We start from the raw sequence: 13,851 nt of genomic DNA, 5'->3' as shown, positions 1-13,851 counted from the left end.
CGACACCAACATCACCACATTGCAATAAACATCTTCAGAAGCCAGTTATTTGATTATCTGTATAACTAAGATATATATATTTCACTCGTCTTTTTTTTGTGAATGACCTGTCGAACATATAGATGTATAATCGTTCAGCATACATTTTTTTTATCTTTATTATCGTTCAGCATACTTTTTTTTATCTTTATTATCGTTCAGCATACTTTATTTTCTTTTTTATCGTTCAGCATACTTTTTTTTAATCTTTTTTTATCGTTCAGCATACTTTTTTTCTTTTTTTATATTTCATCATACTTTTTTTTTCGTTTTTTTTTTTATCGTTCAGCCTACTTTCTTATCTTTTTTATCGTTCAGCATACTTTCTTATCTTTATTGTCGTTCAGCAGACTTTGTTTTCCTTTTTTATCGTTCAGCATACTTTTTTTTATCTTTATTATCGTTCAGCATACTTTTTTTTCTTTTTTATCTTTCAGCATACTTTTTTTTCTTTTTTATCGTTCAGCATACTTTCTTATCTTTATTATCGTTCAGCATACTTTTTTTTTTATCGTCGGCTATTTTTTTTATTGAATGTTGAATATCATTTTATTTTACAAAAACTTATATAAGTATAATCTGGGACATAGAATATAGTGTTATAATATTAGTTCCAGGTAGTATTAAAAAAAACACCGAAAAATCCAATGAAATTTATCACAAAATCGCTTTTTCAATTCAAATTAATATATTACAGCTAGGTCGAGTTTATAACAAAAAAGGGAAAAAATATAATATTTTCATGGTGTTTGGTTGTGTTAAGAATGTCTTTATTTGAAATTTGATATCCTTTTTAAGCAAGGATTTGTATAGGAAATCCTTGCTTTCAGATAACATACCTTCAGGTTACAGCACTGCATAGTGTATAGATGAATGAATCATTATCTAATATTTATGAAGCCGAGTCGACATGGTTGATGACGTTATCAAAGTAAAGATTCAAACCAAATTATAAATAATGATCTTATATGTTAATATAATCTTGATGTATTTGAGACTAAAAAGGGCAATAAAATTGAGAATGGAAATGAGGAATGTGTCAAAGAGACAACAACCCGACCATAGGGCAGATGTAGCAGCCGAAAGCCACCCATAGGTCTTCAATGCAGCGGAGAAACTCTTGCACCAGGAGGAGTCCTTCAGCTAGCCCTCAAACAAATATGTGTACTAGTTCAGTGATAATGAACGTCACACTAAACTCCGAATTATAGACCTCATTATACACAAGAAGCTTAAATTAACAAGAATGTGTCCCCATCCGCTATATCATTTTCTATGTTCAGTGGACCGTGAAAATGGAGGCAAATCTCTAATTTGGAATTAAAATTAGAAAGACCATAGCATAGGCAGAGATTATAGGGAACATGTGTACTTAGTTTCCAGATGATTGGACCTCAACTTCATCAAAAACTACCTCGACCAAAAACTTTAACCTGAAGTGGGACGGAGGAACGAACGCACGGGCGGACGATCGGACGCACAGACTAGAAAACAGTATTCCCCTCTACTATTGCAGGTTGGACTTTAACTTCATCAAAAACTTCCTTGACCCAAAACTTTAACCTGAAGCGTGACAGACGGACGGACGGACGGACAAACGAACGAACGGACGCACAAACCAAACCATAAAACATAACAGGGGCGGATTTAGGCGGGGGCGTGGCGAGCAGCGCCCCCCCTAAAATTTGCAAAGCATGGGTTGTCTTCAACATATTTAAGTATCATAATAGACCATTCAATCTTTTTTAACATTCAAAGTATGATATATAACAGTCAGTTTAACAGAATCAACGTGATTACTGATCAACTGACATACGCTTTATTAAAGTTCTAAAGATAATTTCAAAGGAAGGTGTCAAACGCGGAGCTGCGTTTGATGACAAATATAATAGGTTTTTAGCAGTTAAAGTAAAAACAAATGTTACATTGTAAATGCGGTTTTTATAATCAATTTGTTAGATAATCGAAGTTCCAAAACATCCCTTACTCACTTTCACAATTTCATCATGACAGTCATACGGTCAAGAAAACAGTGAGATTCTTTTATAATATCCGTAATGAAAGATAGAAATACTGTTCCTAGCTAAAGGTTAGTTTATTAATTTGTTTCTCTTTGTCTTTATTATTTTTATTTCTCACTTGCAACCTAAATATTTAGCCGAATTCTGTATCGTATTACTGTATTCTTGGGATCCCAACTTGCAAGAAAATAAATATAACTGGGTAAATGCATCTCATTCTGATTTTAGTTGTTTGTGGCGAACACAGTGAAGTCTGGCACGACCTCCGAAAAATAAAAAAAGTAAAAAAAACCCGATAGTATGAAAGGACAATTAAAAATCGCTGGTAAAAGTAGAAATTTTCGTTTGAAAAATATATTGGTCAGGTGAGCAATTGTGTTCTGTCTCGTCTCGCTTTGCGTCCGTCTGTCCGCCCGATTATCTGTAGATTGTTGTCAGGTGTGGATTAAGGCGGTTTCAGCTTGAAACTTTAATTTCTCGCTATTTTTACCACACAATAGTTCGAAATATCTACATTTCACCCCTTTAGAAGAATATTTCAATAGTTTTACCTAAAATGAAACTCCAAAATTTTTCCAAAATAAAACTTTGCGCCCCCTAACTGGAAATCCTGGATCCGCCCCTGCATAATGCCACTCGAATCCGGGTCCGTTCGCGCCTATTCACGTTCGCCCCCTTTCCGTGACTTGCGCACTCCACATGTTCGCGCCCAATTTTAATTGGTTTTGTGTCTAATAACTTTGTAATCAAGTTTTGGCAAGTAGTATTCTTAAAAGTATAATTGATTTCATTGTCTCAAAATAAAACGAGACAGCATTTTTTATGTGTTGAATAAATCTTAATCATGTTTTTGAGAGTGTATTGTTAAAAATAATAATATTTCTTTCTAATTAAAGTGGGATTCTGTCAACGTTTTATTTTGTGCTGAATAACACTTAATCATGTTTTGTTTAGTGCATTGCTTATAACTTTGTTTCATTGACTTGTTTTAAAATGAAGTGAGATTCTGGCTACGTATTTTTTTTGTGCGTTCAGAGACATATAATGAATTAATTTTATCATGTTTTGGTTTATATAATAGTGCATTGCTATATTTTATTATTTCATTGTTTCAGATCAAAGGAACCAAGCTGTTACAAACAATTATCTTTTGTGTTTTGTATTTAAAATATTCAATCTTTTACTCATACCAAGCTAAAATACATTCAGTCTTTACATCAAAGCAATTAAAAACAACAATCATGATTTTCCAATTATTCAACTGGAATTTGAAATAAATTGGGCGCGAACGTGTAGAGTGCGAACGAACCGTGGGTGCAAACGTGCGAGGTGCGAACGTGTAGGGTGCGAAAGTATATTGGGCGCAAACGGACCTAGCTGATACCATAAGTGGGGCATACAAAGTTATTGCAATTTTTCTCTATTTTCTATGGATCTTTTGTATAATCAGATGATTTATTTTCTATAAATTCATTGTTTTATCTGTTTTAATGGTAAATAAACTTTCCTGTCGCTTCTTGTCGCTAATAAGTGGGACCAAAGAAAAACATCAAATAAACACTTTAGCATTTAAAAAACAGAATTTGTTTCCGCTTCCGTTTGTTTCTTTTGCGGGAAATACAACTTGAAAACAAAACAAAGTGATGTCTTCTCCCATAAAAAATGTCACATTACACAATACGGAAGGTGACTTTGTTGAATCTCTGAATCGTCTTCAAAAGGTTGACACTGTACCCATTTTAACTGAAACTTTAGCCTTCCCTGAGAAGACAGGAGTGACACCTTCTTGTGTGTTGCTTGCGGAAAAAGTTGAACATACAAAAGCTGAAATCCACATTGTTCAAAACTCGCCTTTATCCATTCTTCCAGATTCTAAGGAAGTCCATTATGGAGTTGTAAAGGAAGAATTAGAGAAAAGCCTTTCTGAATTAAATGATACACTAACGTTCATAAATGCTGAAGCTCGTGAACTGGAGAAAGAAATACACGAAGAGGAAAGCTGGAATGATCAAATTAGTGATGTAGTTCTTGATTCACTCTCAAAAAGACTCAATGAACAAAACTTTGAAACTAATGATGCAGAAGGTGCCAAAGAAAAGCTGAAAAGTGAAATAGCTGATAAAATAACAAAAGCAAACATGTACTTCAAGCAGCTATTGAAGGATTCCTCACAGTTTTGTGGCAAATATTTTAAATTACCTTCTGAGGAAGAATTTAATGATGTTCAGAAAAAGCTGCGCTCAGCTGATAAAACAGTGACTGTAAGGAATATGCTCAGCTTGAAAGACATTATATCAGAATTGATGAATAAATGTTTTGATGAACCAAATCATCCATATATTGTGCTGGACAAACGGTATTGGCCCCCATATGTTGAGTTGTTGCTAAGATGTCAGATTGTTGTGCGTCATACAGATGATCCTAGGAGGGTTAAGCTTATTCCATTTCATTTGTAACAGAGCCAGTATCATGGTTCAATGTAGGTACACTGTTGTACATGTACATGTAGATGTATTTATTTGACAATATTATGCAAAATGTACAAAAATGAACAAGTGTACAAATGTGCTTTATTTGCTTTTACCAGAATTGTAGACATTGATAACCATGTGGAATAATTTTGAAATTATACATGTATAAAATGTAAAACATTTAATATGTAATTGTGATTGAAATGATGTCAGAGTTATAATTTTCTCATGATACTCCAGATATAATATAATATAAAAAAGAAGATGTGGTATGATTGCCAATGAGATAACTATCCACAAAAGACCAAAATGACACAAACATTAACAATTATAGGTCAACCAATCTAAATTTAAGTGTGACTGTGCACTCTTATTTTTTACTACATGTATTGCACCAATTTGGAGATTAAAAATTACCTGAAAATATGAATAACTTGTACATTTGTATCATGTTTATAAAATGCAATTAATAGAAAGTAATTTTCTAACTTCAAATTTATAGCAGATAATTATTATAAACACAAGAAAACAGCAAACTAGAGAATCCAATGTCTTCTAAGCTTAAGAAAAGACAATTGATTAATTTTGTTTATTTTATCATTTATGTTTCATAAGAAACACTTCAAAACTGAACAATTTGAATTACAATGTAAAACAATGCACATCATTTTTGCCAAGTTTGGTTCAGATTGCAAGGGTAGTATAGATATAAATGTACATGTATCAATCACTTGGGTCATGTGATATGATAATGATGCACCCAATCTTCAAAATGTATGATACCAATCTGACTATTTTATCAACACAATATTGCAATTGGGAATCTGTCATGTTTATTAAATTCTCCAAGTTATCATTCCTACTGAGAAATTCCTTTTAGTGAAATTTTTAAAATCAACCTTCATGAACGTACATGTACATGTAAACATGAATACACACATGCACATCATGAACATGTATCATTCTGACACTGTTGCAGTATCTACATGTACATGTAATGCATTCTAGATAATAATCTAAATGCATACACACATAGTAATCCTATTACTTGAATAAGAGATTACCATAACAAAAACATGTACAGACTCCTTTTAATAGATCTAGACCTTCTATGTATAATATTAAAATATAAAATTGAGTATGGAAATGGGGGAATGTGTCAAAGATAACAACCCGACCATAGAACAGACAACAACAGAAGGTCACCAACAGGTCTTTAATGCAGTGAGAAATTCCCGCACACGGAGGCGTCTTTCAGCATATATGGATACTAAATGTATAGTGTATACTGAAAATTCAGAAATTAATTGCATTTATTATTGGGAGTAAAAGACAAAAATGCTAGATTAATGATTGCCAATTAGGAAATGCTTGATACAAATACAATGTATGCCATCAAAATTTAAATGTTTTTATTTTTATGTATTATAATATACATATGTACCCTGTCACAATTTTTTGCAACAATATAAAATGGAAATAATTTCTGAATTAACTATGCATTCATGTATAAAAGTTTAAAACTGCTTCAATTTCCCATGGATGAATAGATAAACAGAGATAAAAAATGTTCTACATCTTTATTTTCATAATTCCTGGACACATATTGTTCATAAATAGCAAATATTTACAAATACAAATTAAAGATGGAAAAATATAACTGTAAAATAGTACAGTACAATAAAGTACTTTAAATATGTTGTTTTCTACCTTCAGAATAAAATAATGTTTCACATGTAACCAAAATTCTTAGATGGAAAGGGTAGAATAGGTCATGTTTGATAACCCATTTGTCAACTTGAACCTCATAGTGATTTTAACAAAATAAATGAAGCATAATGTATTACAGCGTACCCTTATTTAACTGTAAACCTGCTGCTAACATCATTTAAGGATACACAAATACAAAAATATAACAAACTTAGATGAACCTGCAAAGTTAGTTGTTAGATAGATTAACATTTCTTTAAATCTGAATAAGGATACAATGTTCTATAACTTCAATGATGTTAACAAATTTCTATTGTTAAGGTGGTACCTAACACTTTCACTAAAATTAAATTGGCTCGTTTAATTTTCATAAAATTTTCTTTGACCCTTTGACAAAAATATAAAAATTTTAAAAATTTGGAACCAACCGTTTTGTTGGAAAAATTACACTGGTTATATAGCAATTTAACAAACACCAATTTTGATCATTGAGAAGCTTAATATTCCTTTTACAACACAACCTTTTACAACACAACGTAATTAAAACGTTTAGCTGACTTTACAGAGTATCTCCCTGTAGTGTTAGGTACCACCTTTTAAAGTGGGGGTTATAGGGAGATAAAGCCTTTATAGCTTTGCTATTTTCATTTTTTTTAAGGTATATTAATTTCAAAAGTTTCAGATATAAATATATAACTTTCCCCTGAGTGAAAATCAGGATTTTACTGTTAAAGTCCAGGTATGAAAAAAAGATATGTGAAATGATTTTTCAAACATTTGTCAATGGAGCATGTGGAGGTTTAAAAAAATCTGTTTTTGTGAACATTTATAATTCAAATTCCATGAAATTTTAAACTTGGAATATTTAATGTCAAAGTGAAATAAACTTAATTAAATCCAGTTTACCATCAAAATACAGAAAAACATTTTTTTATAACTTCACTATCTATTGATCATTAAAAGGTGTCATCCTTTTTCACGAAACTACAATTGTAATTAATTACATGTGTATACCCTTTCATTTTTCATGAAATGCAACAGATTTTGTGAAATATGATAAAACCAAGTAGAAATAAATAAAAGAATAAGAATTTATAGTATAAAAATCTTGAAAAAATTACAATGCTCTCTCATCTGAATTGGTCTAAATATTATGCATAAATTCCAACAACATTCAAGATAAATTCCTAAGATGATGTCTCATTATGAGAATATTTCACCATTACAGTGTATATCATGTTTATGAAAAGACAAGCCACAAGCACTTCCTGTAGTTTCACATCATAATTTGACTGTTATATTTATGTAATCTATAGTGCAAATGTAATAAATATCATGATTAAATATTTGCAGAATGTTAAAATTAGATCCAAAATGAATAAAGCAAGAAATGTAGGTTTATATGGGGGCCTATTTTGGGTTGAATTTGCAAAACTTAGGTAATACTTAGTAACCACTATAAAGCGGAATAAAACTTCATTGATGTATTGTATGTAATGTGGTTAATAGAGTTTCTTCTTGCAAGCTTGTCAGACTCATATGCAGTTTCTTTAAAAGTGACTTATTCACTAAATGCTGACAAAACTTGTTCTAAAGCAAAAAAGTATAAATAACAAGAATGTGTCCATAGTACACGGATGCCCCACTCGCACTATCATTTTACATGTTCACTGGACCGTGAAATTGGGGTCAAAACTTTAATTTGGCATTAAAATTAGAAAGATCATATCATAGTTTACAGGTGTACTAAGTTTCAAGTTGATTGAACTTCAACTTCATCAAAAACTACCTTCACCAAAAACTTAAACCTGAGCTTCACACTATTTTCTTCTTTGTTCAGTGGACCATGAAATTGGAGTCAATACTTAATTTGACATTAAAATTAGAAAGATCATATCATAGGGAACATGTGTACTAAGTTTCAAATTGATTAAACTTTAACTTCATCAAAAACTACCACCTCAAGCGGGACAAACGAATGGACGAACGAACAGAGGCACAGACCAGAAAACAAAATGCCCCTCTACTTTCGTAGGTGGGGCATAAAAATTGGTATACCTCCTAAGTGAGGGGTTTCAAAGTCTTCCAAGACTGGTAATTTTATTTTTTTCTCAAAATTAATTTTTAAAAGATTGTTCTAGATGTCCTTATTTTGGTGGAAATTTCACAGATCTGTTATATTCTATCTTATGTCAATGTAGTGTGAAACTGAAGTATATGTCATTCAATATTTACTTTCCTAGTGGAATCACATGTAATACCTTATCAAAATTAGATAAAATGCTGCTCCATGATGTTAAGGTCAAAAGACTGACCTAATTTAGTAAGAAGCTGACAAACAGACCAAACATTTAGTTTCTCATTAGGCAAATTTCAAAATCAAATTAGTTGAATGTAGTATATGAGAACTGGGTTTAGATCTGAGACTTTATAAAAGTCATTTAAGCATGGAATGCAAGTATGACTTATTATGTGTAAGATCTGTACCTAAAACATCACAATTGATGTGTGTTATTACAAGTAGAAGGATAAGCATTATTATTATGTCACTCAGCAACATTGCAATAGCAGACAAATAATAGCACAACACTTGAAATGTTATAATTACTGGAAAATTTTGTGTATACTTTTTGTGATCATTGAATATTAAATGGAATAATCGACTTCAGGAAATTCTGAATATAATTAGTGCATTCAAAATTTAAAAAGCGAGTTTTTTATGTCTGAAAAATCTTTCTTGTCACAATGATAAAAATATAGCAAAAATTTCAGAATTTACAGCTCTTTACCTGCATCCCTCCTCTTACTTCATCGTCATTGAAACTGTTTACTGCAATTCAATGAGATAATTTGATACACACGAATGATTTTGAAATTGAGTTTCAATAACATGGTTTTGTTTGTATACCTTGACAACAGTGATGGATACCAGGTGATGGCTATAGCTTACATAGACTGCAAAAAAAAGCACCAATTCATTCAAAGAACACTAGCACTAGAAAGGCTCACAAGATGTCAATCTCATACAATGGTGCAGTATAGAATAATATTGTTCTGTTTCTCAGTCCTTTTTAACAGTTATGTGAAGCTATTTTCTCTTCAAGTAATTGATGGAAGTGTGGGGAGTAGAAGCTCCCTTAATTGTGGGATGTTAGCAATTTTTTACTTCCAATAATATAAATTTTAGAAAAAATGTCCAATAAAAAATTTGTTGTGATCTCTTTATAGAAAGGTATTAAAAGGGATCTGAGAAACAGCACATAGATATAGGAAGATGTGGTGTGAGTGCCAATGAGACAACTCTCCATCCAAATAACAATTTAAAAATTAAACCATTATAGGTTAAAGTACGGCCTTCAACATATATTTTTATAGCTTTTAATACACAAATATTGCCACACTCCGTATATAAAGCAAAACACACAATAAAAAAACTATTTCCATTTCAAAATGATTCATTCAGTACAAAATGTATTAGAAATTAAACTTATAAATAGCTCTACATGGTAAGAGGTAATAAAACATGCTAGTATAATAAACCCATCTGTTTAATACACGTTATGAACGATACTGTTGGATTCCCTTCTTGTTTATCCCTAGACCTAATCATCTTATTTGGTAACCCCATATAATTTTCATGGGTATCAATTTTCGTGGATTGAGGAAAACTTGCATTTTTGAGGATATTTGATTTCATGGTTTTGCTAATCTCATAGGCAAGTTGTTATATGTTGAACATGTGAATGTGTGGTTCACCTTAATCCACAAAACCATTGGTGTCCAATGAATAATAATGAATCCACAGTAATGTATTTCATGGATCTATTTGCACTTAATTTCTTCATTACACACAATTATTTATGTTTTGCAATAAGACCAAGTTATGTTCAACTATAAATATCTTTAATTTGTGCATCAATAAAAATTTGCACATTTTTACAAACAATTTCCTGTAGATAACTATGTCATTTTCTGAGTATTGATCAATCATAATTAAACATTGGATCACATAAGACTAATTTTCTTGTTCCAAATGACCTAGATGTGATGGTGCAACTCAATGGAATAAACTCTGTCCAAGTCTATTGCTGATGTCTATCAGAGATGGATAAAAAAACAAAAAACATGTCTGGTTCTTTGAGCTAGAAATTTCAATTTGCTGTCAAATTTTGGGATCACCTTACAACAATTACAGACTACATTAGTAGAATTTTATCTAGTATATGAAATACAAAAATGATCGGTTGGTTTCATTTTTGGTAATTCATCTAATAAACAACTTCTAAAATAACTATGAATCAGAAATTACGTGACTTTGTGTGTCTAGTGCAACTAGACAAATCAAGGTACTACCATCCACATAGTATATAATTTATAGCATGCAAATATCACAGATGTACATAATGTTACAGTAATCTCATAGAAACAGAAACTGTAAACCAACTTATTTTCACGGATTCATGCTTAGCCTTTTCAAGCACACTTTGTACCATAGCTATTAAATTTCATGATTTTCACATTTACTTGATGTAGTTAAACAAGTAAAATCCAAGTTTTATATGTTTGCGACAATTGATATTTGCGTTATTTGTTGCTTGTGAAAATTAAGAAATTAAATCGCATGTGAAAATAAGTTTGTTTACATCACTCTAAATCATTTTGTCTTGGAAAAAAAATCAATGATTTGGTCAACTTAGAAATTTTCAATGCCCTAATTTTTTCTTTGCTGCTACAACCTACAACTCTCCTGAACAGCTGAGCAAATACTACAAATACAGGATCCTTAACATCTGACAGAACAGCTATCACAAAAATGCAGATGCTTGTGCTGCATACTCTGTTCCAAATAGTCCTCGACATTTAAGTGTAAACTCCTTCACGATTTCTCTTCCACGTCTTTTGTTCCCTTTTTCTCTGAAAATATAAAAAGCAAACTTTATATACATAACACACTAACTGTAAACAGTTATTGAATAATTCCTAAATTATTAAATTTTGGCTTTAAGTATGCTCGATTAAATCAAGTGCAATAAATATCAACATAAATACTGGTAAATAAGCTGTCCAGGTTATTTCCTACAACATTCAGTTTCTATTCATAGGATAGTTTTATGCGTCTCTAATATCTTATGTTTTACAGAGCTCAAGAGCTAAAAGGAGAAACACACATACCAAACAGTGTTGACAAACCAGGTTGGTATTAAAGCTCAATCCTAATCCAGAAAATGAAGTTTAACCCCTGTCCCATAAAGAGTGAAAGGTTAGATGACTGAGTGACAAGGTCTGAACACTTTCAATGATTTATTTATTTAATTTAAGTGAAATAGGGATTACATATTTATTAACTTTTCATGCTGCTCCAGGAATAATTATATCAAAAATATTCATACCTTCCTATTTACTTTCATTGCAAGAAAGGCAACAACTTGGTCTTCATATATATTCATACTAATGAGAGAAATCCTTGGTAAAAGATACATGTCAATTTTGCTTAGGAACAACATTCAATATTATTTCCATGTCGACAAGAATATCTGGATAATATATTTTACCTTAAAACTGCTTTAATGAATTGTTCTTTGTCTTGATTGTTTACCCTAGGTGAGGGATATCCCTCTTTAGCCAGTAAATCATGCAACCATTTTGCAAGAAGCTCTGTATAACACTTGTTTAATGTAAACAAAATGTCTGAAATGTTTTCTATTATACTTCTGGGAGATTCTCCTCCAACCGACTACAAAAGAACAAAGTTATTATGTCTACAGGTTATTACAACTAATTTGAAGCAACACTTGCTCTTTATTAGCTTTTATGTGATTAGCAAACTCTTTAGAGAAAACTGAAAAACACATAACACATACTATATAAGCAGTGTTATAGCTGTAAAGCTTTGTCTGTCCATCTGTCAGTCTTTCTGTCCTTCCACTGTCCCATCTGTGTGCTCCAAACAAATGGTTTCTGGATTGTGAATTGCTTAATAGGAATTATAAAGGGTAGAACAGACGCCTATTGATTTTGGAGTCAAAAGGACAAAGTTTAAGGTCACTATAAGTTGGTTTCCTTTAAATTAATCACATTTTTTTTTTATTTTCAGCAAAACTATTGGCAATGTTAGTCTTACATCTGACAGGTTAGCCAGGCTCAGGGGCATTCCTGCCAAATGATTAAACTCATGCCTCAAAAATGATTTTTCAGTATATTGGGTCTCTAAAGATTGTAATGTTGAAATTTTTGGTTTCTTGATATCTGACTTGTATGCAATTTGGGGGTCATCTGCTCAAAACAGTGGTAACTTTTTACACTACACAACTACCATCTTTTCACTATTTCAGTTTTCATTTGCATGGTTTAGTAACTCATATTCTACGTAGAGTTTTAAAATTGTACTAAATAATCTTCTCTTAATGTGTGTTGACAAAAGCCAAAGTCTGACAAATTTTAATCGAATCAGTCTGAGTTTTATTTGGTACTTACAGATGTTACTTCATATTTTTAATGATTGTGCAAATATATCATTCCAAAACTGGACATAACACAAATCTTCATATTAAATTGCCTTTTGGTTGTCATATAAAATGTAAAATGTACATAACTGTACCCTTGAAACTTTATCAACCAGCAAATGTAAACTCTACATACCCTTAAAACTTTATCAACCAGCAAATGTAAACTCTACATACCCTTAAAACTTTATCTACCAGCAAATGTAAACTCTACATACCCTTAAAACTTTATCAACCAGCAAATGTAAACTCTACATACCCTTAAAACTTTATCTACCAGCAAATGTAAACTCTACATACCCTTAAAACTTTATCAACCAGCAAATGTACTCTACATACCCTTAAAACTTTATCTACCAGCAAATGTAAACTCTACATACCCTTAAAACTTTATCAACCAGCAAATGTAAACTCTACATACCCTTAAAACTTTATCTACCAGCAAATGTAAACTCTACATACCCTTAACACTTTATCTACCAACAAATGTAAACTCTACATACCCTTAAAACTTTATCAACCAGCAAATGTAAACTCTACATACCCTTAAAACTTTATCTACCAACAAATGTAAACTCTACATACCCTTAAAACTTTATCTACCAACAAATGTAAACTCTACATACCCTTAAAACTTTAACAACCAGCAAATGTAAACTCTACATACCCATAAAACTTTATCAACCAACAAATGTAAACTCTACATACCCTTAACACTTTATCAACCAGCAAATGTAAACTCTACATACCCTTAAAACTTTATCTACCAGCAAATGTAAACTCTACATACCCTTAAAACTTTATCAACCAGCAAATGTAAACTCTACATACCCTTAAAACTTTATCTACCAGCAAATGTAAACTCTACATACCCTTAAAACTTTATCAACCAGCAAATGTAAACTCTACATACCCTTAAAACTTTATCAACCAGCAAATGTAAACTCTACATACCCTTAAAACTTTATCAACCAACAAATGTAAACTCTACATACCCTTAAAACTTTATCAACCAGCAAATGTAAACTCTACATACCCTTAAAACTTTATCTACCAGCAAATGTAAACTCTACATACCCTTAAAACTTTATCAACCAGCAAATGTAA

At 31.4% G+C, this 13,851-nt stretch overlaps 2 protein-coding genes across 2 annotated transcripts in view; one reads left to right on the top strand and one right to left on the bottom strand.

The window, feature by feature from the left end:
• Positions 1-3,626: 3,626 nt before the first annotated feature.
• Positions 3,627-4,738, top strand: LOC134689909 (centromere protein K-like). Its single transcript, XM_063549878.1, has one exon. It carries the CDS (start codon positions 3,704-3,706, stop codon positions 4,514-4,516), a length of 813 nt encoding a protein of 270 aa, XP_063405948.1. The 5' UTR covers positions 3,627-3,703; the 3' UTR covers positions 4,517-4,738.
• A 6,122-nt stretch (positions 4,739-10,860) lies between these two features.
• The window catches only part of LOC134689897 (importin-13-like), a 33,252-nt gene continuing 30,261 nt past the window's right edge, over positions 10,861-13,851 (bottom strand). The window contains exons 28-29 of the mRNA XM_063549867.1: positions 11,794-11,975; positions 10,861-11,155 (exon numbers count right to left, since the gene is read on the bottom strand). Of these exons, the coding sequence (XP_063405937.1) occupies positions 11,047-11,155; positions 11,794-11,975 (291 nt within the window). The 3' untranslated portion in view covers positions 10,861-11,046. The remainder of the gene's footprint in view (positions 11,156-11,793; positions 11,976-13,851) is intronic.

This window comes from Mytilus trossulus, chromosome 1 (assembly GCF_036588685.1).
Source record: "Mytilus trossulus isolate FHL-02 chromosome 1, PNRI_Mtr1.1.1.hap1, whole genome shotgun sequence".
NCBI lineage: Eukaryota > Metazoa > Mollusca > Bivalvia > Mytilida > Mytilidae > Mytilus > Mytilus trossulus.
The sequence above is the reverse complement of the archived record's forward strand: the minus strand, read 5'-3'. Positions and strand labels throughout refer to the sequence as shown.